Source organism: Enhydra lutris, unplaced genomic scaffold (assembly GCF_002288905.1).
Source record: "Enhydra lutris kenyoni isolate GAN:26980312 unplaced genomic scaffold, ASM228890v2 scaffoldscaffold46, whole genome shotgun sequence".
Taxonomy (NCBI): Eukaryota; Metazoa; Chordata; class Mammalia; order Carnivora; family Mustelidae; genus Enhydra; species Enhydra lutris.
This window is the reverse complement of record NW_019154130.1, coordinates 474,515-495,879: the sequence shown is the minus strand read 5'-3', so window position 1 is coordinate 495,879 and position 21,365 is coordinate 474,515. Positions and strand designations below refer to the sequence as shown.

Genomic DNA, 21,365 nt, shown 5'->3' with positions numbered 1-21,365 from the left:
TGGAGCAGGTGGTCTGCGTGGAGGCGGAGGTGGCACCCCCGCCCCTCCCCCCTGCACCGACACGGAAGGAGAGGGTGTGCGTGGGGGTCTGCGTGCCCGAAGACACCTGCCGCGTCTCCGGCAGTGACACGTGCTCAGATCCATAAGGGAAACGACGGCTCGCCCTGCAACCCTCCTGTACGTGTCATTTAGCAGAAAGACAGCCGTATTCCCTCGGCTTTTGAGTAATCTGCTTGTTTTTCACAGTTTCCAGAAGAGTGTGACCCTCCCTCGTCTCAGGAAACACTCCCTCACGTCCTTGTTAATGGGTGAGAACTATTCCACTGAACAGACCAACCCGTTCCATTAACCAGTGTCCCAACGCTGGGGATCGATGTTGCTTCTAACCTTTGGTTAACGGGATCACCGTTGCGGTGATATCCTCCTAAGCACTGCTTGGCACACTGCCACACGTTCTTCCCAAAGGTAAGTCCCAAGGAAACAAATCGGTTTGCTCAAAGGCTCGGATATTTTTAACGTCCGGGTGACTACAGCCAGAAAGTCCTGCACAAACGTGGAGGCACCATGTGCCCTCCCCTCCCCCTCAGGGTATGAAGGCACCCTCGCTCTCAAGTCCCCAGAATACTGGCACGAATATATTTTATGGTCATGCCCAATTTGCCAAGAACATCTAAGGTAGGTGAATTTCGGATTTTCTGACTTTGGTTCTCTAAAATTTTAAATAACAGAAAAGGCCCCGATAAGAAAGTAAAATGGCATTCCCGGTAGTCGAAGACGACAGCCACGTCCTGTAAACGTATAAACATGACACCGTGATGGTTCACAGGCCAGCAGCCCTGGGAGGCTCACCGACACTGTCGGAGACGCATCTGAGGTGCTCGGCGAGGAAAGCAGAGTTATCACAGGGCGAGGTACGGCGCCCGCCCAAAGTCGCCAGCTCCCTAAGTGGGGGCTGGTGTGGAACCAGAGTCCGGGCCCCCCAGTCCCCGTCCTATGTGGATTTCATGGCCCTGAGTCGGTCTGTGATTTCCTATCTATGTCCCAGGGCCCAGGAATGCTGTGCAACCACCTGAGGGGTTTCAGAAGTCAGTAATGGCCCGGGGCCCTCTGCACCAGGAGCAAACGCAGACATGTGCTTACTGTGAAAGCCCAGGGGTGGAGGAAGTGGGGAAACAGTTTGGCAAGGGGACCAAAGGCCCTGGGGCAGGGAGCTGAGAGCCAGCCTGGTGGGAGGTGAATGCACGAGTGTCGAGGGACGAGGATTGGCAGGTCCCATCGTTCGCTGTGGATTTGGTCTCCAGAGCAGGGAGGTTTCAGGAGTGTGAAAGTAGGGTGTGACTTGAGCAGGTCTGCAATTTGCGGAGACCCTCAGGGTGCCCTGTGCATAGGGGCTGGCGGAGGAGGGGGAGGAGGGGGGTAAAGGGAGGTGGAGAGGCGGTGAGGATGCTGGATCAGCGAGCGGCACAGGAGGGGAGGAAACTGGGCTTTGCCTGGACACACAGAGTGAGGGGCTGGGGGCTGAAGGCTTTGCAGGTCAGGATGAGTGGAGAGGGACACGCGCACGGAGTCAGGTCCACAGGCAGGGGCTGGCGTGGGGAGAAGGGAGGGCCAGGGTCAGTCTGGGGTGTCTTGCTGAAGTCATGAGGGTAAAGCACCCTGTGCACCCTCATCTGCAGACAGAAGGAGGGAAGGCCCAGTGCTGCCATGGCGTCCACGCGCAAGGGACCGTCTACAACATGAGATCTGTGGATGCAGAGAGCCCGGGGGCTTCCAGTGCAGGCAGTGGGGGTGGCCAGCTGCGGGGCGAGGCGCTAGTGACGGTGGGCGAGCATCCGGGACACGGTACATTTTACACGGTGACTTGTGTCCCACGTGAGCGACTTCCATCTGAAGTGGGGACATGCAGGCGGCCATCGGCGTGAGGTGAGGGCACCAGCCGCCATGGGAAGTGGCATCGAGATCGGGGCTTCTCCTGTTTTCAGTTTGGGGAAACCTCTTTCCGGGGGCCTGCCTGAACAATGTTGGTGTTCGGGCCCCGGGAAACCCCCCAAACTTCTGCCTTTCCCTGCAGTAGAGGAAGCGTGAGCCCAGGGCACACGGCTGGGGAGGCAGGGGTACGTGGTTTGGGAAACTGCAAGCCACTTCGGTTCAGCTCAGCATCCCGGCTGGGGGGGCCCCCACCTTCTCTGTGATGCAGGGCAGGCCCTGCCGTCCTGGGGCCCTGTGGCTCCTCCCAGAGCTGGGGTTAGGGTCCCTGCAGACAGTGTGTGGGATGTGTGGGGCGCAGCCAGCATTCAGAGCCGGTGCCAAACAATTCCTTTCCTAGGTATGGACCAACAGGCTTCCTAACGGAGAAGCTGTGGCCCGGGGAGCTACACCAAATGTCTCTGTTATCTGAGCAGCAGAAGTGTGTTTCCGTGGGCAAAATGAGCGGATCCCTCACCAGAAAATAATCTGCTCGTCAGCATAATGGCCGTCAGAAACGGCTCTCGCTGGAGAAAACAAGAGTGTGGAAGGTGCTCAACCTGGCTAAAACCCAGGTCTGTCCCGCCTGCTGGAAGCTGCAGGCTCTGCTGGGGGTGGTGTCTGCGGGCCGCAGGCAGACTCGGGGCGTCGAGGACAAGAGCCCCGGTCTTGGCCGAGCATGAAGAACAGCAGAGGCGACTGTGCCGTGCTGCTTGTTAGCATCTGATTCCCAAGCGTCGGCACCCACGGCAGAATCGGGAGTCCAGCGCGCTTTCGGTGGAGGCGGGTCGAGAGCTGGTGGGGACCTGGTTGCTCTGCGCCCATCCTTGAGTCGTGCGGACCCGTGGCGCGTGCGTTCTCGCTGACCGTGGACACTGCAGGCCCCCCATGAGAGACGAGCTAGGGAACCACGGCCCGCACGGAAGCCAGGGCCGAGGATGCCAGGGACCCATGGCTCCGCACAGGAGCATCCCCCGAGTTTCAGCCTGCCGCCTGCCGGGGCTAAACTGTGCCCCCAAAACCTGTGCTCACGTCCCAGCCCCCAGGTCCGGGATCTTGGCAGATGTGATCACGTGAAGATGGGGTCACACTGGAGTCAGGTGGGCCCCGATCGGGTGACCAGCGTCCTTACCGAGAAGGAGAGGAAGCAGGGACACACAGGGCGCCAGCCACGCGAAGACAGGCAGAGCCTGCATGAGACACACGTCACCAAGCGACGCCCAGGGCCACCGGAAGCCGCGCGAGCGCCCAGTGAGCACGGCCTCGCGAGCACCCTGATCTCGCACTTCCTGTCTCCAGGCCCCAGAGAGAACGCACCCCCTATGGGCTCCCTCGTAGCTGCCGAGGTCCAGGGAAACACTCTTCACGTCAGAATGGACAACAGACCTTCCTCGTCCGCCCACGCTGGGCTGGTGGAGCGGGTGCCTGCAGGCGAGGGCCCCGGGGGAGCGCTCCCGGACCCACGGCCTCCTCGGCCCCCCACCCCCGTGCCCACGGACGCTCAGGGGCAGAGCGGAGTTTTGCACTTACCTGTAGCGGGCGACACACAAATGGACCTTCCCCGAGTATCTCTGCTTGGAGGTGCTGGAATTCCGGGCGTCATCCATCTGTCCGAGACGCAGACAGCGTTCTGGTTAACGCTTCGTGCCAGGAGAACACGGGGATCCCCTCCGGCCCCGCCAGGCTTCCTGCCCCAGACCGCAGCCCTCTTGTGAGACGCCAGCCCCGAGACGAGGCGGCTCCTTCAGCGTGGGCCCCCCAGTCACACGGGGGGGGTGTTTATAAAAACGCATCTCCCCACCCCACGAGTGGACCCGAGGTGGGCCCTTCCCCGACCCACGGCGTGGAACTCGCCGGGCGGACCGGGCAAGTGTGCCGGGCCCTGGCGCACGTCTGTGGAGACACAGAGATGGGCAGTGACCGTGTCGTCTGCTCACGGGGGCTCAGCCCCAGGACAGAGACGGACACTGCCCATAGCGCTCAACAGTCAGAGGGCGCCTGGGACAGGCCGAGACATGCAGGAAGACTGCCTGGAGGCGGTGACATGAGGGTGGGTAAAGACTGGATATGGGAAGTTGTGGGAGGGAGGAGGAGGAGGAGGGAGGAGGAGGAAAGGCGGGAGGACCTTCATGTTCCCACCAGCTGCACGCACGCGGCCAGAACTCACGTCTGATTCAAATCTGCATCTTGGACTGGCGGATCGCGACAGAAAGGCAGGCTTGACGGACAGAGGCTCTGGCTTGTCACCAGGGAGCAGGAGGGGCCGGATGTAGTCCCCGATCACCGTGCGGCTTCCGATGGCGCTTTCCTGACCTGCCCACGACACGAGGCAGTGTGAACAAGCACACGGTCCTTGCGTTCCCCGGCATGCCTGTCCTCTCGTTGCCATCAGCCTTGGGGTTTCGTGTTGGGATCTGCCCCCTCCTGCCCTCGGTGCCCATGACCAGCCTGACCCCTGCCACGCTGGGCCATCCCCGGAGGAGGCCACTCCCGCCCCTGAGGATGGTTTGGTGGCAATGGTGGTGTTGCACGCGACGAGAAGGTCCCATCACAGGGAAGTAAAGGGAGGCATGGAGGAGGCGGCTCTCCCTTTCCCTGGCTACCACGTGGGAGGCTGTGATGCTCGGTGATGTTGCAGCCACGTTGCCACCAGGAGGAGAGTTGGGTCCCATCGGAGCGCTCATAGAGGGGGAGCCACCAGATGGGGGGACTGCCTCCTGGGCACGCGGTTGGAGCCCCCAAGTCCAGCTGCTCTGGGAGCTGAGCCTACCAGCTCCTCATCCTGTCAATCAGTAAGTTCCTTTTGGCTTGCACTGGTTTAGGTCAGCTTTGTGGTTATTTACAACAAAAAGAGTCCTAACACACAAGCTGGCGAAAGGGCCAGGCATTTTTAGGGTTCCAACATGAAACACAGGAGCACAATCCCCGCCCTGACCTCTCTGTCCACCCTCTGTCTGTGGCAGTCCCACCGCAGGATCGCCTCCCTGAAGACGTGACCTGCTGCATCCCGGCTAGGAAACACCCTGTGATTCAGTGTAAGGCGGGAAGTGTCCCATGTCCCACCTGCCAGGGGACCCACAGCTCGGCCTGACTAAGGGAACGGTGAGAAAGCGCTCCTGAAAAGGATTCAGTGCCACAACAGACACGGGGCTCTGCTAGGGCATCGGATCCCGAAGAGCAGGGGCATTGCCTGGTGGCTGCCCACTGCGCTCTCCATCCATAGCAGGTGCTAGGCCCATAGCGGCACAAAGCACTGTGCTTCTCATTGCCCGGGGCCGAGGGGGACTGCGATCCCTGACCCACGGCCGGTCCGGCCAGCGCCCTGTGAGTGGAGCTGAAGGGCCCACTTTTGGGCAGAAGCTTTTGGAGCAGGTGTGTGAGTCACTGCTTCCTTTTCCCTTCGGTGGAATATTCCAGACAGAGAGGCTGTGACTTCCAGCATTCCCGAGTGAGGACAGGGCAGCCAGTCCCCAAAGCTGGGCACGTGAAGCCCAGGCATCGCGGGGCTATTCCGGTGCTTATGGTCTGCTCTCACCCATCCTGACCGGTGACCGCGGGGGAGCACGGCCCTATGAGATGAACACTGTGGAGTCTCCTTGTGTTCACACTTGGGTCACACAGCCCGGTCCTTGGGAGGCGGGTGTCCCCTGCCATCCAACTCAGAGCCAGTGTGAGACGAGAGGCAAAACTGTCAGTGCCCTCGGCCGCGCTGGCCCCCATGTGCTCCTCCGTGGTGGGTGCTGCCGTCTCTGAGACTCCACCTGGACGTAACGGCGAGGGCCTGTGCTCACGTCCAACGTGGCCCACAGTGCAGCCCGTGGTCCCTTCGTGGCTTCCAATCAACCCACGATGGTCTCCTCAAACCCGAGGCCCTGCTGACTCAGGCAGGAGGATGCAGAGGGCGGTGGGCCGCGCATCTGCCCACGAGCCTTCTTCACCTCATGCTGGCCCTTGACGCTCACCTAAGACCCGGGGTCTCCCGGGGCACCCACCCATCAGAAAATGCCCAGGGGAGGATGGTCCCCGCGGGAGAGTTTTCTTCTGTCAGCAATGTCGGCCCGGCGAGGGGGAAGCCAAGTGCGTGTGGGCCCTGCCAATGGGGGCCCCCCGGGGCAAGGTCGCACATCGTTCCATGAGCTTGGTCCATCCGGACGGCGGGAAGACAGAAGCCGTAGGACAAACCTACTCATCTACCACGGTCCCAGCAACCGGCTCCGCACCGTGTGCCCCTGCTGGCTTTGCTTCCGCTGAGCACCCACGTCCACCGTTGTGAATCACACCCAGTTTCCCAGAGCCGTCTCGGCACCGAGCCACGCCCACCACACTCACATTTACACACTTTCCGGGAGGAGCTCACACAGCAGCACCAAGACGCCGAGGTGAGAAGGGCCTGCCTGCCACGTGCAGCTTGGCCGGGGACGGGCATGCAGAGGCACAGGCCGGGCGTGTGACCAGGCTGAGCACCTGCCTTCCCTGGAGGCCTAGGCCTCTAGTGCGAGCCGCGCAGAGGCACCACGGGACCAGACCCTCTACACCCCACACCCCCAGGCGGGAGCTCAGCATACACAGGGCCGTGGTCTTCACCACATGTGGTGCTCTGCGGGGCCCGCGTGGATCCCGTCTCTGCCCTTAGGATCTGACTGTGTCCCCATCCCAGGTTGCCATCACAGCTCTGAGCGCAGCTCTGGGAGTCACCAAACGTGCTGGGGCTGTGAAAAGCACGTCCTGGCCAGACTTCCACGGCCACCCACCCTGAGAACGTTCATTTCATCCGGTAAGAGCTGAAACCCTCCTGTCTCTTCCTACCCTTCAGACGACATGGCCCCAGCATCGCTTCCCGGAAGTGAACATCTGCGGCCGCCTGATCTAACACATCACCCTTCCTACCCTGGGTGACCTTCCACCTTGTCACCCTGTCCTCACACATCTGTGCAAGTCATTCCTCTGTCCCCTTGCTTCTTGTCTGTCTCTACCCACCGAGAGGAGGCTCTCTGTGGGGCCCGGCCGGCCGTTCAACCTCACAGATGCAGTCCCCCGACCCGGCCTGGGTGCCCTGTGCTTTGGGGACACTGTGGAAGGACTTGCCACACGGCACACCAGCTAACGGCTGAGCGGGACAGGAGGGACGGTGCTGACAGGAGCCAGGCAGGGAAGCGTGATTTACCAAGGAACAGGCAGCCTCGCGTTGTCGTAACATTATGGAGCCCTAAGAAACCCCATGCTATGTTTTGATGACAACTGGGGGAAGTCTGGAAATGCTCTCCTTTAAGGAATTCCAATGGGACGTTGTGACACTCATTTCCCCTTAATTAAAACAACAACTTTTAAACAGGTGGGTGTTCTTGCAACCAGGATGACCTGTGCGGGTGGCCCTTGGGTGAGGAGAGCTCTCCCTGACAGCCCAGGGCAGCACTCTGCATCCAGGCAGGAGCCCAGCCGTGAGGCCGCCAAGCAGACTCAGTGGTCTTTCTGCCAGATACAAAGACAAAGTCCCTCCTCCAGCTCCCAAGGTCAGACCATGCCGCTCCAGCCATGCTCCCTGAGCATGAGTGGGACATGCACCACTGTGACCCTCATGGCCTTCGTGGGAACAGGAATCTGTCCCCATGTGGAGGCCGCTGGGCATGAAAGCTGGGAGGCAGCCACGGCCCAGGGGTGCACCTCACAGACCCCAGGGCCGGAGCTCCCCACTTAACCCCGGGAGCTGTGTGACCCATGTGAGGGCCTCGGTCTTTCCCTCTGCAGAGTGGGACCAGGACAGCCCCTGCCACACGTAGCCGTGCCAGGAGCACATGTGCTGACACCCACAAGTGCTTACAGCAGGGGCTGCAGGGTGCCTGCCATCACCCGGAGCCCCAGGACGCCGGTGTCCGGCGCGGGGGTCAGACACATGCTGTGCACGCCCCACTGCGGGGCCGCTGGCCGCACCCTCCCCTACCTCATGACACAGGGGGAGGGGTGGGCACTTACCTTTGCTGATGGAGGGGGCGAGTCCATTCATGAACTGTGGGAAAGGCTTGCCAGACCTGGGGACGTCCAAGGAGGCCCCAGCGCTGCCCCCCAGCAGGTCAATCTTCCCGGCGTGCTGCCGGAGCCGCTCCAGGTCCTGCGACAGCAGGCTGAACTGCTCACTCTGCGTCCGGCATTTCTCCTCCAGCTCCCGCACCTTGCTCTGCACGGCAGAGGCATGGCACGCGGTCAGGGGTGTGCAGTGGGGGGGGGGTTCGTGCATGCTGGGGCGTGCCCACAGGGGTGTGACGGGGAGCTGCCTCCTACCTCCACGGGAGAACATCATCTGATAAAACCAGGCGTTCTCCTCCCCGGCCGGACGTGGGAAACCGTGCATGCCACGCAGCCCACCAGCACTCAGATCCCAGCCAGCCTCGGACGGTTCTGGGCTGTGTGTGCCACCCGGGCACTTGTGGCTGGCATGCCTCGCCACAGCCGTTTGAGATTCGGAGTATGAGGCGGTGACACAGCCCAGACTTGTGGGGCAGCTCAGCGGCCAACCCGCCGATGCGTTTTTCTCATGGGGACACCCACCCCTAGCCTGCAGTGCCCCAAGGAACACTGCTCTGGCAGTGAAAGGAGATTCTTTCTGCTGGATTCAGTCAGCAACACGGCTGCCACGTGCAGACAGGCAGAGAAGTCTCCGGAGCCCTGGGGAGGGGGGCTCCCTCGGGCACACGTCAGGGAAGGGGCAGCTCCCTCCTGCCTCTGCTCCTGTCCCGTTCCTTCCCCGCTGGCTCTCAGGGTGGGTGACTTCACACACACGCTCACATCCTCAGACGCTCATGGACCACACTTCCGATCCTGGTGCAGACGCAGGGCTCTGTCTCACCAGGGCGCTGTCTGCAGCGGAGCGCCCAGGCCACGGAGGGTCGCATGGAGGGTCAGCTCTATCCCCACCCCCGCGGCACCCTCTGCTGCTGCTTCCCCCCCACGCACCCTGGTCCATGGGCCCCTAGTTACTTCTCGTCTGTCTCCAGACGGGATGCGAAGCTCCAAGCCTTCACTCTTTCTGCTTCCCGGAGACATCCTCAGTGCTTTTCACAGAATCGGACACATAGTAGGTGCTCAGTAAGCATTTGCCCAATCAGTGAAAAGAGGGAACTGCTGATTGGCAGTGTGGCGCCCTATTTCGTCTGTGTGGAGTCCTGCCTCGTCTCTGGTCCTTACTCTGTGATAAATGGAGAATCCCATCTGCTGCGTCATTAACTCCGTGCGCTGCCTGGGTAGCCCCCGCTCATGGCTCCACGAGGGGAGAACTGTCTGCGTCTTCCCCCCGCTCACAGGTCGGCTCCACGAGGGGAGAACCGTCTGCGTCTTCCCCCCGCTCACAGGTCGGCTCCACAAGGGGAGAACTGTCTGCATCTTCCCTGCTACGACCCCAGCACTTGGAACAGGGTTGGGTACTGAGTCAGTGCTCAATAGATCTTTGCTTTAACATGGGTGTGTGTGCAGGAATGCAGGGACAACCGGAACAGCCCTTGGCCTGCAGAGGGCCAGCAGCAGACACGCTTCTCCTCCTCCCCTCTTCCTCCTCCTCTCCTCTTCCCCTCTTCTCCCCCCACCATCCTCCTTTCTTCCCACTCTCCTCCTCCTCCTTCCTCCCCATCTTCATCTTCCTCTTCCTCACAACCCCTCCCACTTCCTCCTCTCCCTCCTCCTTTTCCCCCTCCTCTTCCCCCCCTTCCTCCCCATCTTTATCCTCCTCTTCCTTACCTCCTCTCCCTCTCCTCCCCCTCCTTCTTCCTGCCCCTGTCCTTCCACTCTTCCTCTTCTATTCATCCTCCTCCCCCGCTCCTCTCCCCCTTCTCTGGCATTAAGCTTTCCAGCTCCTTAGTATAGAATGAAATGCTATTTATGTCTGTGATCAGGGATTTCTAAAAATAAACCTAACAAATCCCAAGCCTATAATTAATTTCTTCGATTCATTAAAAAAAAAATCAGCAGGATTCTTCTTTCAAAAAGCTGAATGAGCTTATCTGCGATCGCTGCTTCCCAAGGCAGAGACGTGAGCTCAGCACTCCTGGGCCCCGGGTGGGGGACCATGCAGGACCCCGCTCCAGTGGGGCCGACCCCAGAAAAGGGGAACTTGTCAGATGCCCTGAGGTCTGGGGCCCTAACTCTCCCAAAGCATTTGCTCCAGGGCAGAGCTGTGAACCCCGAGGGACGGGCAGAGTCCTCAGATGGGGAGAGCTGGCCCTGCACGTCCCAGGACGATCCAGGTTCAGTGGCTGGTGGGAGAACACGAGCACCATTTACGTGGCCGTGAACTCATTTCCACATTCGTTAGGAGAAAGGCTGGCAGGTGAAATCCTCAGTACTACGTGTTTGTGAAAATGACCCAATGAAAACAGCCTGTAGAATCTTCACTTCCGTACCACGCTAGAAATGACAAAGCCAGAGTGACAGAGAACAGATCGGTGGTGGTCCGAGCTGGGGCCCAGGACGCTGTGACGTGCAAGGAGCAATGGGACGGGGGACGGGAATCTCCATGTGCACGCAGCCCCGCGGAGCTATACATTGAAGGAACATAAAAACAGGAGAAATCCAAGAGCCAACAGATTTAACCCGCGATGGTGCCATGGGCAGCCGGCCCGCGCAGTGGAAGTCTTGGTGGTGCACGCGGAGTGCGGCCGAGGTCCTCATGGGCCTCCTCTGGGACCTAGTGTTCGAGATGCACCTGTCACCAGCAGCCGGCTGCGGGGGCTGACATTGCGCTCTGGGAGAGCATGGAGCCCCGAGGCGGAGGGGCAACAGGCAGCCCCGGACACACCCTGCGGGGCTCAGACACGCCCTAGGGACAGCATCACACACAGGCCCCTGACAGCAGCTGTCCCGGGCCACTACGAACGGGTGTCCCTGGCATTCACTGCTGGCGGGCACAGCCCCTGAGCTCTCTGGGAACTGCCCTCGGTGACCCCCTCCTTCCAGGACTGTTGTCTTGTTCAGGGGTCCCCTTCACTGACAGCGAGTGACTGGGACGTGCCATCTCCCCCCGCGGCTTGCCCAGGACGTGATGCTCCGAGGAGTGGTTGGTGACGTGCAGGTGAGGGAGTCCCGGGAGCAGGGGACGCATGGCGGACTTCAGAGCCTCGGTGTACCCAGATGTCCAGGGAGGCTGCTGGGGCATGCCGGGCGGGGGAGCCCGGGGGAGCCCGGGGGAGCCGGAGGACGCTGGGGGAACAGAGCATACGGGAGCATGCGTGTTCTGTCCGGAGGAGACTTCTGCTCAGCCCTGGTCCAGAACCATGGAGGCAAAACTTCAAGTCTCCCAAAAGGAGCAGGGGGTCTTTAATTTAATGCAAAAATCTCTCGACGTTTAAATGTTGGCACGTGAATCAGAGGCCCATCCACGTCCGGACTGACACGGCCGGTCTGGAGACGGCATGGCTGCTTGGTGACCCCAGGCGTGAAAACCCACAGCAGCTTCCTTGGACGCCTGAGGGGAGCCAGGTAGGCAGTGGCACAGGGGAGGTGTGGTTCGGTGTGGCAGGCAAAGCTCCCCGTGTCGCTCGGGCAGTAGCCAGCGGTGGGAGAGGCCTGGCCGCCCTGCTCCCTTGCCCCGGGCTGTGATGAAAGCCAGGCTCAAGCGCGCACAGGCACCGAGCAAGCACACCCCTCGGCGTTTGTCCGCAGCTCCGCGCCGTCCTGCCTGTGCCCAGGGGACCTCCCGCCACCCCAGCCCACAGAAGGTGCCCCCAAGGGAAGCAAGTCCAGCTGACGAGCCTGGTCCGGGAGGCCTCAGGGAACCAGAAACCCTCCGCATCCACGTCTGGACATGGGACCATTCAGAGGCTTGGGGCTTCCGTTCCAGTCTTCTGTCTGCTGTCCCGTTCTGTCCCCTGTCCACTCAGGAGACGGATGACACCTGACGCTTGAGCCCGTTCACATATCTTGAAAATCTTTAACATCACCAACAAACGGCTGTTTCTCGCAGTCGTCGTGCTCAGGAAAAAACTGACACTTCACCACGGTGTCTTCCGCCTGATACTGGCCCCACGAGTGAGCATGGCTGGGACAGCGCTAGAGACACGGGTGGCCGACGTCTTCGGGGCAGCTGCGCTCTAAGGTCTGCACTGCCCACTCCTGGGATGGGCTTCTCCACGGCGACAGCGACTTCCCGGGACACGAGCTCTCCATCCAATAAGACTGTCAACTGTCCATCCAAGACCCCAGAGCTCCAGACCCTGTGGGGGGCCCTCCTGTGTGTCCAGGGCTCATGTGGGCACGGTTAGAGGCCATCCCCAGAGACACGAGGCCATCCAGCCTCTGACCCGGTGCCGGCTGGGAATGCCGCCCCCCCCACCGGGTTTTCACGCCCGGGATCACCAAGCAGCCATGCCGTCTCCAGACGGGCCGCGTCAGCCCGGACGTGGATGGGCCTCGACGCACTTTGCACCAGTAGGAGGAATGGCTTCCCGGAGAGCAGGAAGGCAGCAGCAACCCCACCAATGTGCCCGGCTGGCTTGTCCCCACATCAGTGTTTATTTCAGGAGCCAGAGCCTGGTTGCCTCCTGGATGGGCAGCCCCCCGGGTAGCTGGCCACCTGCAAGTGGCAGGAGGACAGGCCACGCAGACCGCGGCGGGAACAGAGGGCACAGTCATCAGGCAAGCACACTATCCCTGGAAGAAACACGGAGACTGGCCAGCGTGGTCGTGGGTATTTATAAAGATGGAGGAAAATACATCCGGAGCACGATGGCTAGCTATCAGGGCCCGCCACTCCGCATTCCACATCCGCCTTCCGGGCCTCGTAGAGGACGGCCACGTGGAGGGCCGGGCCCTGTGTCCAGCCAGGGCAGGTGGAGGGTACACGGCTGCCCACTGTGAATCATCAGAGCAGCAGGGAGAACCCGGGGGCATCCCGGGCAGGCTGGGACCCCATGCATGGGAGCGTCTGGGAGGAACATTCCGTGTCACGTCCTGACCTTGGGGCTGCTCACGCGGGGCTGTTTGCTTGCTCTGTGCTGGGTGCTATTGGGGACTCATAACGCATTATCTCTGATGGCCGGGGAAACCACAGGGTCAGGTGGTATGAGCCCACAACACGGGGAGGAAAACAAGGCCAACATGCATGAAAGCCAAGGGTCACACGAAAGCCAGGGGGTCACACGCCAAGCAGGGGCCGGACTAACCCAGGCCTCTGACTCCGGGTTCCAAGCTGGCTATACATCCTGGGTCCCCCACTCACTCATGCGGATCTGGACGCATGTCCCACAGCCTCCGTGGGCCTCACTGCCTCCACCTAGAACGTGAGGTGAACCATGTCTTCCAGAACGCAATAAGGAATTGCAAAATCAGACTGTGGGGTGCATGGGAGGGCTCCATTAGCAGAAGCAATTGTCTTCTGGCCTCTGAGGGCAACACCACAGGCCTGACACCGCAGGGAGGGGTGCGACTACCCTAGTAAGCCCCACCCAAGCTCCCTCACACGCCTGCCCCCCTTGCCTGGACATCTATTTTCAGCAAAGTCTGAGAGCTCCTTTGAGTCCATGGGAGTCTACCAGAATTCCCTACGTTTTGTCACCAATGGAGACTCTTGGCGGGACAACGTGGGCTTGAGCACAACACTGTCGCAAAGGAGAGACTCTGGTCAGTGTGGACTTCTCTGCGAACGTTCTGCACTCCACGCCGCGCACGGATCCCACACCACGAAAGCCCAGTGTCTTCAATGTTTGCTTTGGTTCGTGTGATTCGAAGCTCGTCCAGTTCTCCAACTTAAGCGGCAGTGAGTTCTAAGCTGGTGGGTTGGATCGTCGGGGCCTCCCTGCTTCTGGACAGACGTGCGCTCGTCACTCAGTGTTAGGTGTGCAGTAAGCACTCGTCATCTGTGGGGCCTCAGGATACCTCTATCACCTTGGGGTGCCAACAGCGGTGAGCGGGGGCGGACGGCAGCCTCCGGGACACACAGCTGGAGTGTAGGTCGGTCCTGGGGCAGCCAAGCTCCCAAACACCGGGGCGCGCACGGCCTCCCTGTCCCTAACCACCTCAGCTCTCAGCGAAGCCTCACGGGGCTGCGAAGGCTCTTCCCTGAGGGGAAGGAGGAGAGGGAGGGGAGAGGCTTCCTAAGACGAGTCGGATGTGAAACATTAATTCTAAGTCATACGTTATGGGTCCACTTCCTGGATTCTCAACTTGACTATTGTTCTGCTACAGTTCGTATCAAAGTTGCGCTGTCCTGTGAGGATTCTAGGGGTGGGGACAATGCCGGGCCAACCACCTTTTGGCTTCACTCCCCTGGCCCCGGGAGACTGCGCTTCCTGCTTCTCCTGCCGTGAGGTGGCACTGGCTCCGGTCAGTGGAGTGACCCAGCAGAGCAGGCAGGAGCTGACCCTGCTGCGGTCATCAGGAAGCCACACACACCAGTTGGCACAGTCACAAGGTGTGGGGGCCTGCACCCCACAACGTCCCTGTGCCGTCCCCGGGTCATCTCCCCACATTGCCCCGTCCTCCCCATGTTGTCCCCATGTCCTCCCCGAGTCATCACTCGGAGGGGAGTTCTCTGGGGCCGTCCCTGAGCAGCAGCAGATGTCGCCTACCAGAAGTGACCTTCATATGCCCAGTATGAGGCTGTGACCTGACCCTCAGCTTACGAATGCACCTGACAACCAGGTTCATCTCTGATGGAACCAGGCGTGTGTCCTCCTGCATGTGCATCTTCACCCACACACACACTCACCTGCTGCGTGGTCATCCAGTGCCCTAACACCAGCCCCACAGGGCGACCCCCCATCCTTAGGCCCAGCAACACGGGGACCATTTTAGGGACCATGCCAATGTTTTCGTTTCAGTTTCCTCTAAAATCAGAAACAAATGTATAATATTGACTCAGCATGGGCTATATTCCTCTTTACTCCCAGGCAGGTGGAGGTAAAATATAATTTTTAATACTTTTATGGAAAAAGGGATGGGACTCATGAAACAAATGGGCACAGGGCCCAGGAAGGTCCCAATGCTGCCCAGATGCTAGGCCCCCTCCAGAGGACCCCGTGTCTTCCTGGGTCAGGGGGCACGCTGTCTGCTCTTCCTGCTTTCCCCAAAGGAGACCCAGGATGAAAGGAGCCTACACAGGTCGCTTCCCGGCTGTGACAAGCATCTGGCATCGCGGGCAGTTTGAAGCCTCATCTGGAGCTGACGGCCAGTAAGCTGGGGGCCACAGGGGGAGGTGCTGGGAAGGCGCCCCAAAGACGGCACAAAGCAACCAGAACATACACGCAAAGCACACAGCATGGGCAGTGGCGGGAATGAGCTGATCCCAGGTTTTCCCCTGTGACGGGCCCTGGAGCCCGTGCCCCCGAGCCCCACACACAGGCCCTGCTTCCCTGCACACCTTTGTTTCTGTGCCTCGGACAGTGCTGCCCACTGGCCCTCCTGCCCTCGGGACCTGGCTCTGCTCTGGCAAGCTGTGCATCCCGGGGCAGGGGACTCAGGGTCTGTGCCCGATTTCCAGTCCGGGAAGAGGGTGATGACGTTAGCGACCTCGCTGGGGGGGGTGTCTACGGATTAACCCTGACACACGTGTCCAGTGCCCAGTGGACAGTGATCACGCGGCCTGCGCCCATGCTGGGGAGGGCAGTGCTTCTGAGTCTCGCCACCGCCACCGTGTGAAGTCATTCACAGCTGCGGGTCTGCAGGTGGGAGAGCTGACCCCACGTCCCGGGGAGGCCGGGGTCCAGGGCAGCCGGCTGCAGTGCAGTGCCGAGCTCCTGGCGTCCGAGTCCAGACCTTGCTTCTCACCAGCTTGCCTTGGGCAAGTCACTGAACTGTGCCTCGGTTTCCCCTGGGTATCGCGAAGATTAAGTGACACGCTATGCTTGCTGTGCCCTAGATGTCCCTACATGTGCCCTAACTAACGCCTGGCACAAAGGGAGGGTCGGGAGCCCCAGGTCACTGTCATTGGAGTGTCGTTGCTATTATTAATTTTAAGATGTTCTCTTGCTTCTTCGTCTTCAAATTACCCCTCCACAGAGTGCCGGGGACACTCGTTCCCTAACAGTTCCTCCTTTGCAGTTTGCAGAGGGCTCGGTCATGATTCTGGAAAAGCTCTGTTTTCAGCTAACGCCTGACGCCCACCTTGGTGAGGCCCCAGAGCGAGCCCAGATGATTCTGCGGGCGCTGGGACTCTCGGCACGCGTCCTGACGGGATGGAGACCGCCCCTCCTCCCGTCCCCAGACATCCTGGCCTCGCACTCATCAGAAAACGGGGCTCGGGAGTGCCCACAGCACTGGCTGGGCAAGGACAATGCCGGGAGGGGTTCTGCTGCCCCGTGCTTGTGGAGACGACCCCATTAGTCCTGTGTGTGCGTCTCGCCGGGCAAGGTGGCGGCTGTTCCGAGCAGAGCCCCTGACTGAGGGGAGCCCCAGCGTGCCATGGGGGACGCACACCCCCTCCAGGAACAGGAACACGCTCCCACAAAGCCCGCAGCGTGCTGCAGGTGTCCCTCATCAACACGTCCGGTGAAGGTGAGGTACGGGCAGGGTGGAGGTTCAGGTCACTAAGACGCTGAGCCACGGCTCGGCCAAGAGGCAGGGCACGGGCTCAGCCCCCACACCCTCCGTCCCCACACTAGCCTCATGGACACGAAGCAATGCTTCCCTGACAATGGCTTTCTCAGAACTGCCCAGGGAGGGGCGGCTGGGTCCCTCCAGGTTTCTGGGTTCCCCCCGACTTTGTGACTCTGCAGGGTGGGCAGGACCCAAGGACCGGCATCTCCAGCAAGCTCCCAGCGATGCCGATGCTGCTGGTCTGGGAACACCACTTTGAGAACCCTCCCCTCGGTGACTACACGATCAAACTCAGTTTTGGAAAACACTCAAAACCCCATCCAGAGGGACAGCACCATTCCTCCTGTCTCATGGGCGTAGCGAGAAGGGCAGTGTCCTGTCCGTGGGAAGGAAGGCTGCCACCCTCACCTGCGGGAGGGGCCCCAGCCATGCACACGGCAGACACAAACACAGCGGGGGAACATTCCGGGGCCAGGGTTGAATCCCGATGACTGAGAGACAAACGGGCTGCATGCTGGGCATGTGGCTGGCCCAAGGGCAGAAAGAGTCCCCACACCTGCCACCACCCCACTGCACCCCTCGCAGTCATCGGGGTTCTGGGCTGTCCTCCCAGCCTGACCCTTATGGCCATGGCGGGAACAGGAGACCAGGATCGCTGGGCCTGCTCAAGCCTTGCCGGGACAGAGCTTCCGTTCCGGTGCCCAATGGCAGTGCCCCCTGCCCCCAGGAGTCCCCACGCACCCCACAGCCGGAGGAAGCTCGGGCTGCCTGCTTCCCGGGGGGCTGAGCAGGCCCAGGGAGCCGTGGCAGCCCCAAGCACAAGGGAGAGCACCGCCAAGCACAGCGGCACGGGGAGGCCCGAGCCCTCCGGTACCTGCATGCCGTCCAGCGTGTTCTGCGGGAAGCGCAAAGCAAGGCACAACCACGGAAGACGTTGTAAAGAAGAAAAGACACGCACCCTCAGCACGTCTGCGCTGCACCTGCCCCCCAGAGCACATTCCGATGCCACCCCATGCCGGAACATGCACGGCCCCAGCCCCAGGCCAGGAGACCCCCGTGGGCGGCCCAGAGGGCGGCTGAACGCAGGATGCACCCCATCCGGGGGCCCCGGGCAGTGGAGACAAGGACGCACGCCTGCAGCCAGGAGGCGGTCTGAACGGACGTGGGGGGCGGTTCAGGCGGGGGTGGGGGGTGGATTTTCCAGGGACAAGCATGGCCTCCGGGGGTCTGCTGCCATTCCCTCGGGTGCTAGAGCTCCCCCTGCCATTCATCACACTCACCCCTCCAGATACTCATTAGCTAATGGACGCGCTCAAAAAATCAACTTTAATATATGGGATGGCAATGGCGGGACCTTTCCCTGCGGGAGGAATAGATGTTATGAGGCAACATAAGGGAACTAGGAGAGGCACACTCTGCTCTCCGTGGCCACCATGCCCCTGGGGACAAAGGACAGGGCCATCTTCCCCCTGTATCCAGGGACAGCGGCCCACACAGAGGCCACCCAGGGCCACCCCCACTTGTGTGTCTCTAATGAAAAGGTAGGAGCTGTCTGGCCTCTGTCCGGGGGGTTCACGGCAGGAGGGGCCATGGCCCTGCTCACTGGTGTCCCCCGCTCGGACTCCCTGTGTCATCCCCTGTCTCATTCCGCAAATGCCTCCCCAGGTACCAGCAGCCAAGCTCTTCCCCACCGTCAGTGCCATCCCTGAAAATGTCCCTGATAGTGTGCCATCCACGGTTCATCTGCTGGCAGGGTGCCCACGGGAGCGGTCCACCCATACCCACACTTTATCCCCATCTTCCTCCTTGCGTGATCCCAGAGCAGCCCGCAGGGGACAGCGGGTCACGTGTGAGGCACCCAGCCCCGCGGCAGGCTGTGTGACTGTGGGGACGTGACTTCGCCTCTCTGTGTGGTCGCTGTGCTGCCTGTGGAGGGGGTGGGCGAGCAGTGCTAGTGGCTGGTGCCCGCGGGCACTCAGGAGTGGCCCCCACATTCACAGCTCCGACCTCGCCCGCCCCCCAACGCCAGCGGGTCAGGGTTCCGGCACTTACTTCTAGCAGCCGTACGGCACCTTCATGTTCCTTCTTAGCTTCAACCTGAGCCTTGTTTATGATAGAAAGAGAAAATAGTCAATGTTTAAAGCAGAGGAAAGAGAAGAGAATCAGACAAATGTCTGAATTATCAGGGCGTGGGTTCCTGCCATTTATCTCCCCAAAAAGCACCCTGTTCCGAGGGTCTAGACCAGTTCTCATTGCCCCCTGCCCTTTGGGCAAACACAGAACGAATGCTGGCCCGCTGGGATGCTCTTTGTCAAAATGGGAAAGGACACCCTGATCTGGCAGTGAGGGGACAGGTCAGTGGGAGGTCCCACTCCTCTAGAGAGAGGTGGTCACACACAGAAGGGGGCTGGACCCAGAAGGTTAGGACAATCCTTCTGGAAGCCTCAGGGTGGGGTGGGAGGGCATCATATCCCCAGGTGCCCGTAGCCGCTTGGGAAACAAGACACCGCCATGCAGACATGACTTCCAAGCAGCTGAAGGTCAGCGGCGATCTCTCTGGGCCCCAAGGCGAGCCCGAGATGGAGGTCCCTGAGCATCTGGTGGACTCTCAGCCACTCAGCCTGCGGTGGGGGGCGGCCCTATTCCAATTCCTTGAAGCAAAGCCATCTGCTCCACAGAATAAGAAATGTCACCCATTTTACCAAACCAGTCTCTCAGAAGGGCTGCTGCCTGAGCCACATGGTGGGTTCACACAAAACCAAAAAGCAACAGTATCATCCCTCATCGCAATGCCAGCGAGTACCACAGCCTGCCTGCCTGCCTGGCATTTGTGGCTGCCTCTTCCAGGAAGAGCCCCAGTTGTGCTGGGGACCCAGCCCCCGTCCTGAGAGCATGAGAACAGCTCTAGACGCTCAGTGGTTGGCTTCCGCACGGGTGTGCAGGCTGGCTACAGCTCTGCCCATGGATGCTGGGGGAGATGGGACAGATTCTCTTTGCCTACTTGACCCAAGCCCGAGTAGAGGACAGTATGGAGCCCCGCAGCCTTTCTGCCACCATGAGGGAGGAGGCTGGAGCAGCCAGAGGGCTCCCCTGGAAACCAAAAACGAAGCCAATGCAGAGGAGTGCAAAGGCAGGAGAGCGCTGGATCCAGCCGCATCTGAAGCCCCTCTCAGTTGGGCGCACGACTCAAATTCCCTTTTGCTGTTCTCTGTCCCTTGAAACCAAGCGTCCTAATGAACGCAGTCGTCAGCTGCTGGAGAACATGCCACCTCCCGTTTTCAAGTCGGAGGCACTAAAGTTTCCGTGAGAGCCTGAGCCTGAATCCTAAGCCGGGAAGGAAAGCTGGCCCGCATGGCCACTCGGATGTCCCCTTGCACTGGTTTCAGTGGCCTCACAGATGTTCCCAGAGATGCCGAGGAGCGGGTTCAGGGGGAGGTTTATCTCCAACACTGCAGGCCACCTGCGCCTGACAATTTCGAGCACTCGGGAAGGATCCCCACATTCGACTGAGATTTACATGTAGAATTCTTGGTTCTAGAGGAACATGGTCTCTGGGAGCCGGGACAGTGAGTAGGGATGGGCAAAGAAGCCAGCGATCGTTATCCTTGCAGCCTCCCTGGAGGAGGGAGGGCCCGGCATCCCCAGCACGGCGAGCGCTGGGGGCGGCCTGAGATCCCAGCTCGCCTCACCCCCATGCGTCCCTCGGACACGGATCTCCATAGAACGCTTCAAGACCCGGGAAAGCGAAGGAACACCGGATTCATCACGCTGTTCCTGAATTCAGCGCAACCTTCAAGTGCTTAAAATCGTTCCTTTCAAAGCTGAAACGAGAGCGATGATAAATAACAAAATGGGGAGGGGGGGACGGACAGCCATCCGCAGGACGCACAGGGATTATATAAATAACCTCAGCACTGAGCCACTTGAGTCAAAGATAGTTTCCAACTGGCAGGATAAAAAAACAACAACAAAAAAAACCCCAAAGTGAGCTGTGAAAGCCCCGCCAAGTTCGCGGTAATGACTTGGCTTCTGGCTTCCAGAGACGATCGGGAGCTGGTTTTCATAGGCTACTTGCAAGCCAGGCCATTTGGGAAGTCAGAATAGACTGTTAAAACTAACAGTTGGAATCGGCAGCTCCAAATTCTCGCAACACCGAAGCAACAGCTTACGCGAGGCTCATCTGGCGTCCACAGCCAACCTGTGGGGAAGCTCTGACCTGCCCACAGGACACAGGGACACGTGAAGGACCCGCAGCTGTCAGGGGCACAAGGGCCAGCTGTCAGAAGAAGGGGGCTGTCGTCTGGGGAACTGAGGGTCCAAGACAGTGGGCTGACACAGGTGGTGGTTTCTGGGGAGGCACAGAGGTCCAGACACGCTGGGCTCAGCCTCAAGGTCTGGACACTCGGCTGGGATGGCCTGTGTGCCTAATGCGCGGTCTCCTTGGCGACTGGCAGAGGAGGGGGTGGCATGGATGCTGTGAGGGTGCAGCAGGGTGAGGGTACCATGACACTCTGCAGAAAAGGGTGGGCAGTCCTGGAACCGGGCTGGGGCCCCAAGGAGCCTCCCATCAGCACTAAGAGGAAGTGTTGACTGGACACTAGTCCCGCAGCTGTGCCCGGCAGGAGCACGGGGGTCAGTCCGTGACCCCCTGCCACCCACACACGACAGCGAGATCCCAAACGGCCATCCTTGAAGTGCAGGCAAAGCGCCGATCGCGACTCACGTGGCAGGCTTGGCTCCTCTTACTGCCCACGTCCGTGACAGCCCCAACCCCGAAAGCCACCCCCTCGCACGTGGGAGGAGTTCTGAGCCACAGCAAAATCGGTCAGGTCTGCAGATGAATTTTAAATTTGGAAAAACGCTTAGATGATCACCACGGCGACTGT

General features: G+C 60.5%; 1 protein-coding gene across 4 annotated transcripts in view; it reads right to left on the bottom strand.

Moving 5' to 3' along the window:
- LOC111156398 (RIMS binding protein 2) overlaps nucleotides 1-21,365 on the bottom strand; it is an 88,750-nt gene that overhangs the window by 38,070 nt on the left and 29,315 nt on the right. For 3 of the 4 annotated variants that reach the window (XM_022517254.1, XM_022517255.1, XM_022517257.1), the window contains exons 3-6: nucleotides 18,532-18,582; nucleotides 7,936-8,137; nucleotides 4,133-4,278; nucleotides 3,496-3,572 (exon numbers count right to left, since the gene is read on the bottom strand). In XM_022517254.1, coding sequence (XP_022372962.1) covers nucleotides 3,496-3,572; nucleotides 4,133-4,278; nucleotides 7,936-8,137; nucleotides 18,532-18,582 — 476 coding nt within the window. Of the gene's footprint in view, nucleotides 1-3,495; nucleotides 3,573-4,132; nucleotides 4,279-7,935; nucleotides 8,138-17,353; nucleotides 17,375-18,531; nucleotides 18,583-21,365 lie in introns of all 4 variants that reach the window. The other variant, XM_022517253.1, reaches the window with a different exon arrangement.